Source organism: Hemicordylus capensis, chromosome 12 (genome assembly GCF_027244095.1).
Source record: "Hemicordylus capensis ecotype Gifberg chromosome 12, rHemCap1.1.pri, whole genome shotgun sequence".
NCBI lineage: Eukaryota > Metazoa > Chordata > Lepidosauria > Squamata > Cordylidae > Hemicordylus > Hemicordylus capensis.
This window is the reverse complement of record NC_069668.1, coordinates 14,012,019-14,031,149: the sequence shown is the minus strand read 5'-3', so window position 1 is coordinate 14,031,149 and position 19,131 is coordinate 14,012,019. Positions and strand designations below refer to the sequence as shown.

Sequence of the window (19,131 nt, the reverse complement as noted above, 5' to 3'; positions counted from 1 at the left end):
AATGGAGCCTCTGAATCGACAGTCGTCCTTAAGCTCTTCTGCAGCTGGACCTCACCCTTCACCCCAGAATCTGTAGAGGCCGAACTGTCTCCTCCTAATCTAATTATTTGAAAGGAGATACTTTTTGTTATCCGGGGGCCTCAAGCAAAAATGTCTTAGTATTTTGTCTTCTCAGCTTTTTATCAAGGTAATAAGGAAATTTGCAGCTCGCCTTCTCTGACATTAGGTCCAGGTCACCCGGACTTTTCTATATACATTCTGTTAGGAAAAAATGGAAATAGTAAGCCAGAAAGGAAGGCAGGAAGGCAGGCAAGCCTCAAATATTGACCTGTCATGGAGGACAATCAGCCAGGTCCAGGGTGGCCGGCCCTAAAAGACTGGCCTGAAGTCTCCAAGAATTGGTACCCATCTCAAGGAGCTTTTTCAGACAGCAACTTTGGGAGGGTGGGTGTGCGTTCACATATTGGCCAGATTGACCCTGAAGTCCATCCAATATTTCAGAGAGCACTTCACACACGATACGGGGTTTCCCCTCCGTATCGGAACCTAGCCCGATTTATGTCTGGGGTAAAAAAACAACCCTTTTTGCATCGGAGTATCCGTTATGCCCCGAACCTGTGGGAAACCTGTGGGAAAGCCTACTGTCTGGACAAGCCTCTTGAGGACTCTTGGAAAAAACCATGGAGATTTTCATGGCTTGATCATAGGAAAAATTTGCGGGGCGGAGGTGGCTGAGAAAAAGATGTCGTTCTAACTAGAAGGGATAGGGCTGCTTTCTTCTTCTTTTGCCATCGTAACCCTTGCTTGGGATTCCCTTCCATCTGTGAATCCGACTGTCAACAGAAGAGTTACAAAGGGGCGTTGCCTACACTTTTAGTGGCTGCCATCTTACAACAAGATGGCGGATTGCGGGGGGGGGAGGACACCCACGCTGACGTCCTCTCATCCCCTCACCCACGTGTGTTGTGGGTTTGGTTTGTATTGGGTTGTAAGCGCAAAAGTTATTAGCGGGGGCCACACAGCCATGCATAAAGACACGGTGATCTCAGAAGGCTTCTTCTGTGGGGAAGGAGGCAGTCAGCCTCCGGGAATCGGTTCCGTCAGAATTGGCAGCCTGAACCAGGATGTTTTTCTGCAATGGATGGAGTGATTGATTAAGTGCCGTCAAGTCGCTGTTGACCCTTAGCGATCTCGGAGATAGATTCCCTCCAGGGTGATCCACTTGGCCTTGAAGGTCTCTCAGGGGTGCATGCATGGCTGTCGTCATCGGGTCCATCCACCTGGCTGCTGGCCGTCCTCTTCTTTTTCTTGCAACAGCTGCACACACCCTGGAGCAGGAAGGGATGACCTAAGGGATATTTTTGTCCGCATCTCTGCAGATGACATTAGCCCAGCATTCGCTCCTGGCTGATCATGGTAGCGGTTTCCTTTTTTCACAGACCCAGAACAATAGAGCATCTGGCACGGCTGGGTGCAGTCCACAGGGAGATAGAAACAACCGGAACCTACCACTTGACCAAGGAGGAGCTTGTCTTCGCGGCCAAGCAGGCCTGGAGAAACGCCCCACGATGCATCGGGAGAATCCAGGGGTCCAATTTACAGGTAACTGGCCACAGAAACCACGGGCCCGTTTTGTCACCTGGGCACTTTCCAGATTAGACCCTGCAACAGGGTCACGGTCACATTTCGGAAGAGTTCTTCCACACTTCCTGCGTTGTGACACCGCAGCCCCTACGCGGACAGCAGGGGGCCGTTCACATTTCCAGTGCCTTGTTTCGAATTTAATTGCTGCAATAGAGAGCTAGGATGCCATATATCCAGCGTCAAGAAGCTCTTGTTTTGGGGGGGTTGTGAGTTGCTGCATGACTGCTCCCCCTGCTGTGGTTATGTTTCGAAGGCGACTTGCCTGAACGGAGGCATTTTGCCGCTGTTGAGCAGCTAGGCTGGAAAGTGCCCTGGACTCGTTGAAGATGTGTAAGGCTGGGTTGGAAGGGCCTTGTGGAGAGTTTTGAGGGGAGGGGAATGTGGAACCCCCCCCCCACCGGACAGGCAATTTGGAGGATGGATCAAAGGAATTTCTTCTTCACACGATGGAAGGTCGCTTAGACAGAGTGAATGGCCTAGAGTTGCCCAGTGAGTTTCACAGCTGAGTGGGGATTTGAACCTGGGTCACCCAAAGGGCTGGAATGACACACTAATCACTACACCACGCGGCTTCTTTCTCGGCGTTGGCTTCCTGTCTGTTGCCAGACAGCCTCACAGGGCTATTTTTCTGAAATGTGTTGGGGATTTAAACTAACGGCTGGCTCCCAAATGGGAATCTTGTAGGTGTTCGATGCCCGGAACTATGCTACCGCCGAGGAGATGTTTGAACACCTGTGTCAGCATCTGAAGTATCCGACCAATGGAGGGGACCTCAGGTACGGGCCCTGTCCTTGAACTCCACTTGATTCCGTAGAACCATAGCCCAGATTTATCCTTCCTCACTCTGTGCCTCTTGGGACCAGGTCTGCCATCACTGTCTTTCCCCAGAGGACGGATGGGAAACACGATTTCCGTATCTGGAACAGCCAACTCCTCCAATACGCCGGCTATCACATGCCAGATGGGTCTGTGGTAGGGGATCCAGCCAATGTCGAATTCACACAGGTAAGCATGGAAGCCAGGAACGGCAACCGAGTAGATGCACCCGCGTTTTATTGGGGACACTTATTTATTATCTCCGAGTTTTGTTGTGTCACCACGGAAATGTGTTTCCTAGTCCTGGTGGACGTAGACAGCCGCGCTCCCTCAATCTCTCAAGGTCGTTTAAAACATCCATGACTCCCAGGTTTAGGAAGCACATTCCTATAGTCTTGGTGGCTGCTCTACAGAGCACCTTCCAGAGCACCTTCCCTTCCAGCTTTGCTGTGAGTTGAGGCCGTACTCCTGTTCCCAAGACAGCCAGCTCAGCATGACCCATCTTCTGGCCTGGATGGGGCTTATTCCCACGGGTGGTCAGTGCTCTCCTATTCAGCTCCTCCCGAGGACAGAAGAGTGAACATAGATCTTCAAGCCCACTTTCCCTTCCATCAATATATTGGAGCACATAAGGTGTAATCCGTGGCAAATTATCAGCAGCCTTACGACAAACGTAAGGACACAGAAACAGCCCTGATGGATCAGGCCCAAGTCTCATCCTGTGGCCCACAGTGGCCCACCAGTTGCCACTGAGAAGCCCACAGGCAAGAGAGGAAGGTGTGCCCCCTCTCCTGCCATGGTGGCCATCACCACCACGTCCCATGGCAAAGAATTCCGTCGATTAGGGATGCATGGTGTGAAAAAGTCCTGCCTTTTGTTGGCCCTAAATGTCCTGGCCATCAGTTTCACGGGATGATGACCTCTGGTTCTAGTGCTGTGAGAAAGAACCGCTCTCTCACAGAGACACGAAACAAATGGCCAGGACACTTAGGACCAACAAAGAGAGGGAGAATATTTTCTCTCAAGCTGCTCTCTCCACCCCTTGCATCTATCTCTATCAAGGTCCTGGCATTTCCACTGTGTGCTGAAGAGGCTGTCTGGTTTTGAATACAGTCACTTATATGTACTCTGGGACGTGGCTTGCCTCTTCAGCAGTGAAGGCAAGGGGGCTAACATGGCCTGACCCCCCTCCAGTGGCTTGGAGAATAGGGATGTGCACAAAACCGGTTCGCCCAGTTCGGTTCGAATTCGAACCGGGTTCGAACCAGGAGGGGGTGGTTCGGTTTGGGTTTTGTTCGAACCACCCCCTGGTTCGGTTCGAATTCGAAATAGAGGGCAGGAGTGTATCCCATTCTTGAAGAAAATAGCCATAAAAGTATGCTCTTTGGCTAAGCAGCCAAAGAGTTAAGTGTCTCGGTGCAGAGAAAAATGGGCTTGTTTCTTTCCCCCCTTTCCCAGTTATGCATCCAGCTTGGTTGGAAGCCCAAATATGGCCGCTTTGATGTGGTGCCGCTGGTCCTCCAAGCCAACGGCCAAGAGCCGGAACTATTTGAACTGCCGCCAGATCTCGTCCTTGAAGTGCCGACGGAGCATCCCACGTGAGTCTCTTGGCTTCAGCTGAGAGCAGCCTCAGCCTGCTCATGACATGCATCATGATGATTAGGGCCTTGCGAAAGGGTGCCTGCCTTGGCTTTCAGTGGGGCGAAGTTATGCTGAATTAGCTGCAGAGATAAAACGCAAGCCAAGTCGAAACAAAATTACCAAGAGGCTGAGGAATGCTGATACGTGAAAGGTTCCCCCCTTGCCTCATCTTGTTTTTCAGTCGAAATAGGGCCCTCTCTTACTCTGTCCATCAGTGTATTCCACTTCATATGGCTTTAAGCCGTGGCAAATTATCAGAAGCTTTATCGCTGGGTCATGGCGTGCTCACTCTGTGCCAAAGAGGCTATCCAGTTGTGTATTTATAAAGATAATTTTATTAATTTTCTTTTTTAAAAAAACATACAAAAGAAATACAACTAGATTCCAATTCTTAATTACACAGATCAATTGAAAAATAAACCTGGGACTATTAACACATCCAACTAAAATTATAACCAAGAGAATGGCCCACCAGATGCCTCTGGGACGGGCACAGGCAAGAGCTGAAGGCAGGCCCTCTCTCCTGCTATTGCTCCCCTGCAACTAGGATTTGGAGGCATCTTGCCTCTGAGATTGGAGGTGGCCCGTAGCCCTCAGACTAGTAGCCTCTGAGAGACCTGTCCTCCATTAATTTATCTAAACCCCTCTTAAAGCTATCCAGACTTTTGGCTGTCACCACATCTTGTGGCAGAGCATTCCACAGGTTGATTAATCAGTGTGTGAAAAAGTGCCTTCTTTTGTCTGTCCTAAATTTCTTGGCAATCAGTTTCACACATGTAGTCTCCCATTCCAATGCACACCAGGTTGGACCCTACTTAGCAAAGGGGACAATTCATGCTTGCTACCACAAGACCAGAGCCCTAAACCTCCAAGACCCAAGGTTAACACTGTGCTTAATTCACTCCTACATCAGTTTGTTTTTCTGATATGAGTTGTGTTCAAGGAACGCCCCCTTCCCAAAATGGTTTTCTCACCCTTCCAACCAAATGCATTAAAAATAATTGCAACAGGAGAAGCAAGCAAGGGCCTTGGCTTAGCACTCCTTAGAAAACCAGCCCTGATGGGTTGTCCCCCCACACACAAGCAGAAGCGTGGTGGATTCTACACAACTGTAGGTTTTGTGTTAACCATTAAATTAATTTAATTTTTTTTAAAAAAAAAAAGCAGAAGTGTGATGGCAGCAAACCGAATTCCATGTGCTTCTTTTGTCAGCTATGAGTGGTTTACAGACCCGGACCTGAAGTGGTCCACAGTTCCAGCGGTCTCTAAGATGCTGCCGGAGGCCGGAGGCTTAGAGTTGACTGCCTGCCCGTTCAACGGGTGGTACATGGGTTCCGAGATCGGGGTTCGAGACTTCTGCGACACACAACGCTACAGTCTTCTGGAGGTGAGCTTTTTGAGGTTTGCTGGAGAGATCCTTGGTCTCTCCCTCTCCATCCTCTGGTGGGTTTTCCCTTCGGCCTGTTTGTTCATCATAAATTTAGTGATCAAGGGTCTAAAATGGCTAGCCCGTGGCACGAAAACCACGAGGGGCAGAGAAAAAAAAGCAGGTCTTGTCCTGAGTTTTACAACTTCTATACCGCCCTGAGCCATTTTTGGAGGGGAAGGATATAAATAAAATAAATAAACTAACAGCTTGAAAGCCAGAGTGGTGTCGTGGTCAGAGTGTTGGGGCTGGGGAGACCCGAGTTCAAATCTCTGTCCTGCCGTGAAACCCGCTGGGTCACTCTGGGCCAGGCACTCGTCTCGCAGCCTAACCCACCTCACAGGGCTGTTGCGGGGATAAACATAACCATGTACACTGCTCTGGGTTCCTTGGAGGAAATGTAATAAAATAAAATAAAATAAAATAAAATGAAATAAAATAACAAACAAAGAAAGAAAGGTCAAGCTGCATTAGAAAGGAAGATCCAGGGGAAGGGAAAGACGGCTGTTTTATCAGGCTTTTAGGTTTTAAAGTTTTATTGATGGATATTTTTCGATATGTTCTATATCAGGGATTCTCAGTGTTGGGTCCTCAGATGATATTGGACTCCCATAATCCGCAACCAAAGGCCACTGGGATTGGGGATTATGGGAGTTGAAGTCCAATAACATCTGGGGACGCAACGCTGAGAATCCCTTTTTAATATGATTTAAGGTTTGTATTGGGTTTTAATTGTAGACTGCCCAGAGGTTTTGTAGGGGTTGGTCTATAAGTACAATAAACCATCATCATGGGACTCATCATGTCCTGATTCTTGGGCTTGCACTGCTGCTCCCTCTCTGTGCATCCTCCCCTTCAGCAGTTAGAATGTCGGTAAATATTCTGCAACGTCACAGTAGCAATCCATTAACTAGCAGGTTATTTCTGCAGCCTGCTGCCACATATGACATGTTGCTACTATTCGACATTCTCCGCCTGCCCACCCTTTGCAGGCAGTGGGGAGGAGAATGGGCCTAGAAACGAACAAGCTCTCTTCACTGTGGAAAGACAAGGCTCTGGTAGAGGTGAATATTGCCGTGCTGCGTAGCTTTCGGGTGAGTCAGCCAGAAGCGGAGGGGAAGCCCCATAGCTCCGTGAAAGAGCCCTTGCTTTGCATGCAGGAGCTCCCAGGTTTGATCCCCAGGTCGGGTGGGGAAAGACCCCTCTGCCAGTCCGTGCAGAGAGTACTGAGCCAGAGGGACCAATGGCCTGAATCACTAGAATGCCGCTTCCCGTGTTCATCAGGAGGCTTGACACACAGGGCTTCCACCCCGAATCTCCTTCCGAAGGGAGAGAGTGTGTGTGTGTGTTCACACAGCAGCCAAACTTACCCCAAAGTCCCTTTGAGATCCTTGGAAGCACTCCACAGACAAATCAGGCTTTGTGACGCAAATTCTAGCTTATCTCGACATATGTCCGTATTTTTAAAATGCTGGTTTTCCAGCTACTTTTTCTGAAAAATCACCGGAGCAAATAGGGAGAGGCACGGATGTAGAATCATGAGCATGAGATGCCGGATACCCTCTTTAGAAATGCAGATATCGCTCGTCAGGAAGCTCTTTCTCTCTCCCCACCCCCTCCATGGGCTAAAAGGAAGACACGGACGCATGCCACGTGAACTTGTTTCCAAACAAAACCCAGGAGCAGAGGGGAGGGGGCTGCTTCCCTCCATGCCGCGAGTGTCGTTCGAAGTGGCTTCGCTCAACATTGACCCTGCCGCATGGAGCCAGGTGCGAACCACTCCCCGCCCCTTCCATCGCTCAGTGGTCGGGCGCCTGCTTTAGGTGCAGAAAGTCCATGGTTCAGTCCCCAGTCTCTCCACATGGTAGGGTTGAGATAGACCCCTGCCCAGTGCCCTGGAGTCAGTCTAAGCATGAGCCAGAAGCTCTGTGATGAGAACTTCCAGCGGGAATTTGTCGTGGTTTCAGAGCTGACACTAACTCCCCCCTCGCCAGCATGCACAGTGGTGTGGCAATCTCTTCCTGGTGATTGCAAGGCCCCATTTCTCCCCACAGGAGGTCCTGGAATGAGGCCACACTGACTATGGTCCTGAGGGAGGCATTCTGGGGCAGCCCGTGCTGCTTGCATGCAAGGACCCCAGTTCTGTTAACTGCTGACTAGAGGCCACCATTGATTACCCAGAATACACCCCGCTTTGGAACAATGTTGTGTGATGATGTACGACCACAACAGTGGGGAGAAAGCAGAACGCAAACTACAGGGGATCCTTGGATGCCTTGAGCAAGCACAGGAGAAGGCTGTCCGTGGCCTTCATTGACTACTGTTTGCAAACCAGCCTACAGATACTATGAGTTGTTCAGACTGTGGATGCGGCTGGGGGAATCCTTCCAGATCTAGAGAGCTCCTCTTCCATTAGCCACTGGAGCAGATAAAAGGTTGAGTCGCTCACCTTGACATGGAGAGGAGAGCTGGCCTTGTGGTGGCAAGCATGAATTGTCCCCTTTGCTAAGCAATTCGCAATTGTCCCCTTTGCTAAGCAATTGTCCCCTTGGCTTGCATTTGAATGAGAGACTCGAAGTGTGAGCTCTATAAGAGATTCCCCCTCGGGGGATAATGGGGCCGCTCTGGGAAGAGCATCTCGGCTCCAAGTCCCCTCCCTGGCGGCAGCATCTCCAAGAGAGGCCTGAGAGAGACGCCTGCCTGCACCCCGGGAGAAGCTGCTGCCAGTCTGGGTAGACAGTACTGAGCTAGATAGATGAACGGTCTGACTCCCGGTGACATACCCACAACTCTGCTACCTCTTTCAGAAACAAAATGTCACCATCTTGGACCACCATTCAGCCGCCGAATCGTTCATGAAGTACATGCAGAACGAATACCGGCCCCGAGGGGGGTGTCCGGCTGACTGGGTTTGGCTCGTGCCTCCCGTCTCTGGCAGCATCACTCCCATCTTGCCTCAGGAGATGCTGAGTTGCGTCCTCTCTCCTTTCTGCTATTGCCAGGTGAGCAAAACGCCCTCAGGTTGACTGAAACCGTCTTCTTCCTTGGGAGAGACTGGCGTGGGTCGCTCCTCCGGGCATACGACGGACCGGATGGAAAATCGGAGGGGGAGGGAGAGGAAGCAAAAGCCCCACCTCCTTCCGTATAGGAATACGTCGAATATTTATATGCCGCTTTTCGAGAGAAGGTTCCCAACGTGGTTTATACAGATATAAACGATCAGAGAAATCGATGACATGGCTCCCTGTCCCCAAAAGGACTCGCAATCTGAATAAGCAACATAAGAGAGAGACCAGCAGAGCAACAGCCACTGGAGGGACGCTGTGCCGGGTGACGGGTAGGACCGGTCCGTTGCCCTCTCCCTGCTCGATGAAAGGAATTATTGCCAACCCCAGAAAGGTGCCTCTGTGCCCCGTTAGCAGGGGAAGTCTGACCCCCGGGCCAAATGTTAGATGGGAGTCTCTGGGCTTCAGCCTGGCAACGCTGCCCTTCAAAAATCCCCCCCTTTTAAGGTGGATGCCTGGAAAACCCACGTCTGGAAAGACGAGAGACGCAAGCCGAGGGAAAAAGAGATAAAATTTCGCGTCTGGGCCAAGGAAGTTTCCGGGACAAAACGCGTGGCCATTGTCTTCGGTTGCCTGATTCAGAAGGCGGTTCGTCCCCAACGGAAGCAAAATGTGCCGTCAAGTCGATTTCGACTCTTGGTGCCCCCAGAGCCCTGTGGTTTTTCTTGGGCAGAATCCAGGAGGGGTTGACCGTGGCCTCCTCCCGTGCAGTGTGAGAGTGATGCCTTTCAGCATCTTCCTAGATCGCTGCTGCCCACTATAGCACCAGCAGGGATTTGAACTGGCAGCCCATCCAGGTCCCATCCTGATGCTGACAAAATCTAGATCTGCTGAGAAGAAACGTATTCCAGATGTGGAATTTTTTTTTTTTTTTTTTTGGCAGTTCTACCTCACCCTTCCTCCAAGGAGCTGAGTGTTCTTCACGTGATGCTGTGGCCAAAGTTGAATTCTCTGCACAGTTCCAGCATGCAGTGCTGAGGGGCTCCCTTAAGGGAAAAGGGGACCTCTTGATCCCCTGCACCCTCCTGGAAGGCATGCACAAAGTGCTGAGAAGACCACTTGCCTGCCTGCCTGCTTGCCTGCAGAAGGTTCCCAGTTCCTTCCCCGGCAGCATCTCCAACGAGAGAGGGCTGGGAGAGAGACTCCTGCCGGCAACCTCGGAGAAGCCGCTGCCAGTCTGGGTAGACAATACTCAGCTAGGTGGACCAAGGGTCTGACTCAGTAGGTGGCAGCTTCCTATATTCCCCAAGATCTTTCCTGGCTCTGTACTTGAGATCTTTTTAGGAGAGGAAAGCTGGTCTGGTGGTCGCCAGCATGCCTTGTCCCCTTAGCTAAGCAGGGTCCGCCCTGGTTGCATATGAATGGGAGACCAAAAGTGTGAGCACTGGAAGAGATTCCCCTTAGTAGGGGATGGAGCCGCTCTGGGAAGAGCAGAAGGTTCCCAGTTCCCTCCCTGGCAGCATCTCCAACAGGAGAGGGCTGGGAGAGAGACTCCTGCCTGCAACCTCGGAGAAGCCGCTGCCAGTCTGTGAAGACAATACTCAGCTAGGTGGACCAAGGGTCAGACTCCGTAGAAGGCAGCTTCCTAGGTTCCAAGCCCTCTCCCTACAGACCTTTTAAAAGAGCGCTCAGTCTCTCTTGAAGGGCCCTCTCAGCATTGAGAACAGCTCAGCAAAGGCGGAAAGGGCTCTCACACTGAGGGTTTTTTGCGCCGCTTGAAAAATTGCGGAGCACTGTCATGTATGGTTACCACCACTACCTCTTTACTCCCTTTCTGGAATCTACCCAGAATATTTCCTACCATCAGCCGTAAACTGTGCCTGCTGTTCCCCCCCCCCCCACAGGGCTGTGCTTTTTGCATCCTTGCTGATGCAGAGGGCGATGGCTCTCAGAACACAAGTCACTGTCCTCTATGCAAGCGAAACGGGGAAATCCGAAACCCGGGCCCAGGATCTGGGATCTCTCTTCAACTGTGCTTTCAGTAGCAAGGTAAGGAGCCTTGAGATGACTGTCGGGTGTGTGTGTGTGTGTGAGTGTGAGAGAGAGAGAGAGAGAGAGACTGACATATGGTTATATCATTGCTTCGTTAGGAACAATTTGAAAGTGAGGGCAAAGGTTTTAGCAACATACATGCTACTTATGATACGATACGATACGATACGATATGATGAGATTGTTTCGTTTTGATATTAAGAAGCTGCTTTTTATTGATTATTTTGTGGTTGATGATGATGAGGATATCACTCCTTCACACCTCCACTTTAAAGGATCCAGTTGTAGGTAGTGGGAAAGATCTCTGCCTAAGACCCTGGGGAGCTGCTGCCTGTCAGAGTAGACAGTCCTGTGCTAAACAGACCCATAGACTCAACGGGCAGCATGCAACTTCATGTGTTGATGTGACAACTCCTGCTCAAATCTGTTTCCTCTCTTAGGTGGTTTGTATGGAAGATTTTGATCTAATGGACCTAGAGAAGGAAAGTCTCCTCCTGGTGGTGACCAGCACTTTTGGGAATGGTGACTCTCCAAGCAATGGGAAAGTATGTTTTAAGACATGCCCTGTATCCATTTGCTTTCCGTTATCCAAGTGTCTATCAATGCAATATAGACAATTCTCTTTATTTTTGTTGCAGAAATTTCAGAATGCCCTGCTGACAATGAAAAGCCTGAATAAGAAATTCAGGTAACTTGGGAGGGATCTTGCAACCTAGCTGGAGTCTTCCTAGTCTTCTGTCTTTCTTGTTAAGAGGTCTTAACAAGACTCCGTGTATGCAGAAGGTTCCAAGTGCCCTCCTCGCAGCATCTCCAGATAGAGCTGAGAAAGTTTCCTGCCTGCAACCTGGGAGAAGCCGCTGCCAGTCTGTGCAGACAATATTGCGCTAGATGGACCAGGGGTCTGACTCAGTTTAAGGGCAGCTTCCTAGGTTCCTGTGTTCCTAATGCTTAACCTTTGACGTTCTCAAACCAGGTTCCATGCTGATCTTTCTTTGATCTCCACAAAACATTTCTGCCCCCTTCTTTCTCTGGGCCAGATTCGCCGTCTTCGGCTTGGGTTCGAGCACGTATCCAGAATTCTGTGCCTTTGCGCACTTGGTTTACCAGAAGCTCAGTCAACTGGGGGCCTCTCCGGTTGTGCCGATGGACGAAGGGGATGAACTCAATGGGCAGGAAGAGGCATTCCGGCTCTGGGCAGTGAATACATTCAAGGTCACTCTGATCACCGCGATTCGCAATGGGTCCCAGAGTTCTCACAATCTCACGGGGCTAGAAACAGTCAGTGGGGTTGTGGGGCTCCTCCAGCTAGTGTGGGGCTGAAAAAGTGGAGTGTGACATGTCTGGATGCGTGCGCATTGCCCTACCCCTGCTCCTGGCCTCCAGGATTTGAAGCATCAGCTGCTATGAATAAACAATAAGTGCTCAGGGGAAGGAGGCAGCTCAGAATGGGCATACAGTGGTCCCTCGACTTACGAACTACTCGACATCCGAAGTTTTCGACTTACGAACGACAAAAATGGCCGCACGCTTACGAATTTTTCGACATCCGAACGGAAACCGTTGGCGGTTTAGATGCGGTTTCCTCAACTTATGAATTTTTAGATGTGGTTCCCTCGACTTACGAATTTTTCCAGACCTCCGTGGGTGCGCTTTTCGACTTACGAAATTTTCGACCTACGAACGTGTGTTCGGAACGGATTAACTTCGTAAGTCGAGGGACCGCTGTACTCTTATATTGAGTCCCATTGAAAGTAATCAGTGGGGTGCAGCCAGGTTTGAAGAGGGCTTCCTGCCTGCCTTCGCCGCCACTGCCTCCTCCTCCCCCTGAATTCATCTACCTGATGAATGACCAGCCTGCAGGCAGAGCAGCTCTCGTGAATGCAGTTAACGTGGGATGAGAGACATTTTGACTAGGAACAGGCCGTTCCGAGCTCGAAACAGGACCCCCCTTAAAAGGGGGGGGTCTTGTTCTGAGCTCAGAACAGAATTAGCCCGTTCTGGGCAGAATGTCCCGACCCCATTCCGACATTCCGGCCGGAATGGGTCGTTCCGTTGGCGCAAGCGGCTCCCCTCGTTACTCCGATGGAATGTCCCGAACATTTTGTGTCTGTTCCAGACTTGCAACAGATTGCACAAAGCATTCAGTGCACATCCTTAACTCTTAGGCATGTTTACGCGGGAGTAAGTCCCATGTTACTTCCCAGAAAGTGTGCTTAGGATCACAATCTTTGAATGCCTACCCAGTACACTCAGTATCGGGCTGTCTAGATGGTTGTCGGAATTGTGTTTCATTCAAGTGGGCCAGAACGTTATCGGTTCAGACCCAGAAGACACTCTTGTTGCCCTGTGGAGATACACCCACCCACCCTCCTCTTATCTTTTTGTGTTTTGAAAAGATTGCCTGTGACCTTTTTGACGTCCGTGCAAAGCAGCGGATCCTCTTACCCAAGGCACACACCTGCAGCGAGACCTGGGACTCCAAGGACTTCAGGGCGGTCTGTGACTCCCAGCCACTGGATCTGCGAAAAGGTAGTCCACCAATGCTTGTGGGGCAAAATGCTTTGTAGTCATTACCTCCTTGCACTCACAAGCAGTACTGGCTCGTTCTAATGGTCGAGGGGTTCCTGGCAGCTCCGTTGGCTCTTCTTTCTCTGCCTCTGGTTCCTGGCAGCTCCGTTGGCTCTTCTTTCTCTGCCTCTGGTTCCTGGCAGCTCCGTTGGCTCTTCTTTCTCTGCCTCTGGTTCCTGGCAGCTCCGTTGGCTCTTCTTTCTCTGCCTCTGGTTCCTGGCAGCTCCGTTGGCTCTTCTTTCTCTGCCTCTGGTTCCTGGCTGCTCCGTTGGCTCTTCTTTCTCTGCCTCTGGTTCCTGGCAGCTCCGTTGGCTCTTCTTTCTCTGCCTCTGGTTCCTGGCAGCTCCGTTGGCTCTTCTTTCTCTGCCTCTGGTTCCTGGCAGCTCCGTTGGCTCTTCTTTCTCTGCCTCTGGTTCCTGGCAGCTCCGTTGGCTCTTCTTTCTCTGCCTCTGGTTCCTGGCAGCTCCGTTGGCTCTTCTTTCTCTGCCTCTGGTTCCTGGCAGCTCCGTTGGCTCTTCTTTCTCTGCCTCTGGTTCCTGGCAGCTCCGTTGGCTCTTCTTTCTCTGCCTCTGGTTCCTGGCAGCTCCGTTGGCTCTTCTTTCTCTGCCTCTGGTTCCTGGCAGCTCCGTTGGCTCTTCTTTCTCTGCCTCTGGTTCCTGGCAGCTCCGTTGGCTCTTCTTTCTCTGCCTCTGGTTCCTGGCTGCTCCGTTGGCTCTTCTTTCTCTGCCTCTGGTTCCTGGCAGCTCCGTTGGCTCTTCTTTCTCTGCCTCTGGTTCCTGGCAGCTCCGTTGGCTCTTCTTTCTCTGCCTCTGGTTCCTGGCAGCTCCGTTGGCTCTTCTTTCTCTGCCTCTGGTTCCTGGCAGCTCCGTTGGCTCTTCTTTCTCTGCCTCTGGTTCCTGGCTGCTCCGTTGGCTTTTCTTTCTCTGCCTCTGGTTCCTGGCTGCTCCGTTGGCTCTTCTTTCTCTGCCTCTGGTTCCTGGCTGCTCCGTTGGCTCTTCTTTCTCTGCCTCTGGTTCCTGGCAGCTCCGTTGGCTCTTCTTTCTCTGCCTCTGGTTCCTGGCAGCTCCGTTGGCTCTTCTTTCTCTGCCTCTGGTTCCTGGCAGCTCCGTTGGCTCTTCTTTCTCTGCCTCTGGTTCCTGGCAGCTCCGTTGGCTCTTCTTTCTCTGCCTCTGGTTCCTGGCAGCTCCGTTGGCTCTTCTTTCTCTGCCTCTGGTTCCTGGAAGCTCCGTTGGCTTTTCTTTCTCTGCCTCTGGTTCCTGGAAGCTCCGTTGGCTCTTCTTTCTCTGCCTCTGGTTCCTGGAAGCTCCGTTGGCTCTTCTTTCTCTGCCTCTGGTTCCTGGAAGCTCCGTTGGCTCTTCTTTCTCTGCCTCTGGTTCCTGGCAGCTCCGTTGGCTCTTCTTTCTCTGCCTCTGGTTCCTGGCAGCTCCGTTGGCTCTTCTTTCTCTGCCTCTGGTTCCTGGCAGCTCCGTTGGCTCTTCTTTCTCTGCCTCTGGTTCCTGGCAGCTCCGTTGGCTCTTCTTTCTCTGCCTCTGGTTCCTGGCAGCTCCGTTGGCTCTTCTTTCTCTGCCTCTGGTTCCTGGCAGCTCCGTTGGCTCTTCTTTCTCTGCCTCTGGTTCCTGGCTGCTCCGTTGGCTTTTCTTTCTCTGCCTCTGGTTCCTGGCAGCTCCGTTGGCTCTTCTTTCTCTGCCTCTGGTTCCTGGCTGCTCCGTTGGCTCTTCTTTCTCTGCCTCTGGTTCCTGGCTGCTCCGTTGGCTCTTCTTTCTCTGCCTCTGGTTCCTGGCAGCTCCGTTGGCTCTTCTTTCTCTGCCTCTGGTTCCTGGCAGCTCCGTTGGCTCTTCTTTCTCTGCCTCTGGTTCCTGGCAGCTCCGTTGGCTCTTTTTTCTCTGCCTCTGGTTCCTGGCAGCTCCGTTGGCTCTTCTTTCTCTGCCTCTGGTTCCTGGCAGCTCCGTTGGCTCTTCTTTCTCTGCCTCTGGTTCCTGGCAGCTCCGTTGGCTCTTCTTTCTCTGCCTCTGGTTCCTGGCAGCTCCGTTGGCTCTTCTTTCTCTGCCTCTGGTTCCTGGCTGCTCCGTTGGCTCTTCTTTCTCTGCCTCTGGTTCCTGGCTGCTCCGTTGGCTCTTCTTTCTCTGCCTCTGGTTCCTGGCTGCTCCGTTGGCTTTTCTTTCTCTGCCTCTGGTTCCTGGCAGCTCCGTTGGCTTTTCTTTCTCTGCCTCTGGTTCCTGGCAGCTCCGTTGGCTTTTCTTTCTCTGCCTCTGGTTCCTGGCAGCTCCGTTGGCTTTTCTTTCTCTGCCTCTGGTTCCTGGCAGCTCCGTTGGCTCTTCTTTCTCTGCCTCTGGTTCCTGGCAGCTCCGTTGGCTTTTCTTTCTCCCTACCATGCCACCCTCTGTTAACAAGAGTCACCCTGCCTTTGGACTGGCCATTTGTCAGGTAGAGCCATGGAGGCTGAGCAGTGAGCACACCCCACCCCAGCATCACCGAAAGGGACCGAGAATGGCAGTGTATTGTCTATACCAGGGACTCTCAACGTTGGGTCCCCAGATGTAATTGGCCTTCAACTCCCATAATCCCCCACCAAAGACCACTGGGGCTGGGGATTATGGGAGCTGAAGTCCAAGAACATCTGGGGACCCAACGGTGAGAATCAACACAGCCTGGCAACGGCTTCTCCAAGCCAAGCCTGCAGGCAGGAGTCTCTCTCCGCTCTGTCTTGGAGATGCTGCCAGAGAGGGAACGTGGAACCTTCTGCACGCAAGCATAGAGATGCTCTTCCCAAAGAGGGCCCCATTATCCCCTAAGGGGAAGATCTTCCAGTGCTCACACATGTGGTCTCCCATCCAAATGCAAACCAGGGCAGGCCCTGCTTAGCAACAGGGACCATTCATGCTGGCTACCATAAAACCAGCTCTCCTCAGACTCGGGAAACTCTTCTGGGACAGCCTCTGCTTATCTTGCAACTTTAAACCACCCCTGACCAAAGAACATCAAGTTTTGATTAATGATGGCATTATTTATTTAGTTAGCGTATTTATTTACGGCCCATAACTCACGTCTCTGGGCGGCGTACAATAAAACCACGCCGATTAAAACAAACATCAAAGCACTCACCAATTCTATAGGTCTAATTAAGAGTCTGGATGCGTAAATGTGTCTTCACAGCCCTTTTGAAAGCTGTCAGAGATGCGAGGAGGCTCTTACTTTAGCGGGGAGCACATCCCAAAGCCTGGGGAGCCAGAGAAGGCCCATCCCTGAGCGGCCGCCTGATGAGTGGGTGGCAACTGCTAATGGGTCTCCCCAGAGGATCTGAAGAGGCAGCAGGGCTCATAACTAGCATAGCCCTAGTGGTCAGAGTATTCGACTAGGACCGGGAGGGAAGACCCGAGTTCGAATCCCCATTCAACCATGAAACTCACCGGGTGACTCTGGGCCAGTCATGTATCTCTCAGCCTAGCCTACCTCGCAGGGTTGTTGTGAGGATAAAAATAACCATGTACTCTGAGCTCCTCGGAGGAAGAGCGGGATATGAATGGAATGGAATGGGATGGATGGATGGATGGATGGATGGATGGATGGATGGATGGAGGTGTCCTCTTAAACTATCACTGACATCACTATCTCATTTGTTTCCCCCCACAGCTCTTGGCGTCATGCATGGGAAACACGTCGTTCCAATGACGCTCAAGGGCCGGGAGAATCTGCAGAGCCCCAAGTCCAGGTATGTGGGGGCCCATCCTTCTGAAGCCTCTGCTGGTCATCCCTGTCTCTGGAATGAGCCAAGATGCTCCCCCGCATCTTGGCACTCTTTGGAGGGCTCATGGTGGGTGGGGGGTGGTTGAGCTTACCTCAACAACTGAAGGATGTTGGGGAAAACATGGGAGTGGCTGGATGCCGAAAGGAGTGTCCCTTGCATCATGCATGACGGTGGGAGGATCACGGACCCATGAAAGTCGGCGGGGGCGAGGGGGCAGTACATTTAGCTTTCCACTTTGCCACGGCATCCCCCACCCATTTGGGCAAAAGTCTGGACTTCCAAACTTTCGGGCCAAACTCTAATTTTTTTAACCCTTTAGACAGGGATTCTCAGCGTGTGGGTCCCTAGATGTAATTGGACTTCAACTCCCATAATTCCCAACCAAAGGCCACTGGGGCTGGGGATGATGGGAGTTGAAGTCCGATAACATCTGGGGACCCACACGTTGAGAAACCCTGCTTTAGAGGATCAGCTATGGCTCCAAATAGGAACAAGGGAAGCTACCATATACCGAGTCAGACCCTGGGTCCATCTAGCTTGGTACTGTCTTCCCAGACTGGCAGCGGCTTCTCCAAGGTCGCAGGCAGGAATCTCTCTCAGCACTAACTTGGAGATGCCACCAGGGAGGCCTCCTGCATGATGCTCTCCCCAGAGCAGCCCCATCCCCTAAGGGGAACATCTTCCCATGCTCACAAATGTAGCCTCCCTTTCCAATGCAAACCAAGGTGGACCCTGCTTAGCAAAGGGGAAATTAATGCTTGCTACCACAAGACCAGCTCTCCTCCCATATATAGGCGGGTTAAATATACAGGCGGGTTAAAATGCCTTCCTAACTCTTTGGGCTTCAATCTGAACTTTTCACAGACAGTGAAACCCTCCCATTTATCAGAGCTGGACAAGGTTTCCCATAAAAGGTTAAGAGCTGAGGCCTTCAGAGGATCTCAGAAAGAGAGGCTCACCCTCCCCACGTGTTGAAACATATCCTGTCTCATGGTCTCAAAAAGGAAATCCTGTTGACTGATGAGCGCTTCGGGCCTTTTACCCCTTCTTTCAGCCGTGCTACCCTCTTAATTAAGCTTTCCTATGAGGCTAATTGGGAAGTCCAGTATCTCCCTGGAGCCCATCTTGGGATCTTCCCCGGCAACCAGAAAACTCTCGTGGATGGTCTCATCACACGTGTTGTGGACGCTCCTCCGCCGGATGAGATCGCCAGGCTGGAAAGGCGTAGTGACCGTAAGTTGGAAGCCTTGAATGGGAGGACAGGAAAAGGTCTAGCCAAGTGGGAGCGATTTCAAGCAAACTCTGTGTGAAAATAGAAATGGTTTTGTTTCCATAGAACTTCAAGCCTCACCCTGGAAAAACTCAAGCCTAACCTCCAGAAAAACATGAGCCTTGCTCAACCAGGAGACAATGCATGTTTTGGTTTGACTTTGCCAAATACCGTATTTTACGGACTATAAGACGCTACGGACTATAAGACGCACCTTAATTTTAATCCAGTTTTTCAGAGTTTTAACATATTGGACTGTTAAAACATATAAGACGCACCTGAATTTTGGCGGATATTTTTCGAGGAAAAAAGTGAGTCTTATAGTCCATAAAATACGGTACAACTTATCCGGTTCTGCTTATAGGGAAGTGCGTTGATCCTCTGTGAACAGCACTCCCTCTTTAAGCCGTTTCAGAAGAGGACGTGAAATTGAGAGGACATGAAATTGTTTAGGGAGACCTGAAAGACAGACAGGAAATGCTGGAATTTGTCTGGAGGCCCAGGTGGCAGCTGTGCACCCCTCCTCTCAGTCCTCACTCAGGTGACCCCTGTATTCTTCCCATCATGTCAATTCAGAGTGAAGGCAATACAGTGCATGGAGCATTGCTGTCCCTCTGAATTGGCTTCATTTCCCTAGGGAATGTCATCATGAATAGAATGGTGGTATTCGGGGTTGAAGTTCAGTTCAGCACTATTCTGGAACAGTTTTGGAATTGTTTTATGTTAACATGTATATCCCACTCTTCCTCTGAGGAGCCCAGAGCAATGTACATGGTTTGTGTTTATCCTCACAACAACCCTGTGAGTAAGGTTAGGCCGAGAGATAATGGGGATTTGAACTCGGGTCTCCCCAGTCTGAGCCCAACATTTTAACTGCGACATCATGCTGGCTTTTGTGGTATTGTCAATAAGGGGTTCTTTGAAATGTAATCGAGTCCTAGAAGGTTAGCACTGAAAGGGACCC

At 51.1% G+C, this 19,131-nt stretch overlaps 1 protein-coding gene across 1 annotated transcript in view; it reads left to right on the top strand.

The window, feature by feature from the left end:
• The window catches only part of LOC128336139 (nitric oxide synthase, inducible-like), a 54,243-nt gene that overhangs the window by 12,191 nt on the left and 22,921 nt on the right, over nt 1-19,131 (top strand). Inside the window, 15 exon segments of the mRNA XM_053275326.1 lie at nt 1,440-1,602; nt 2,329-2,420; nt 2,508-2,649; nt 3,919-4,058; nt 5,314-5,488; nt 6,520-6,621; nt 8,335-8,529; nt 9,040-9,122; nt 10,437-10,581; nt 11,025-11,129; nt 11,223-11,272; nt 11,622-11,796; nt 12,981-13,113; nt 16,783-16,861; nt 17,952-18,134. Coding sequence (XP_053131301.1) covers nt 1,440-1,602; nt 2,329-2,420; nt 2,508-2,649; nt 3,919-4,058; nt 5,314-5,488; nt 6,520-6,621; nt 8,335-8,529; nt 9,040-9,122; nt 10,437-10,581; nt 11,025-11,129; nt 11,223-11,272; nt 11,622-11,796; nt 12,981-13,113; nt 16,783-16,861; nt 17,952-18,134 — 1,962 coding nt within the window.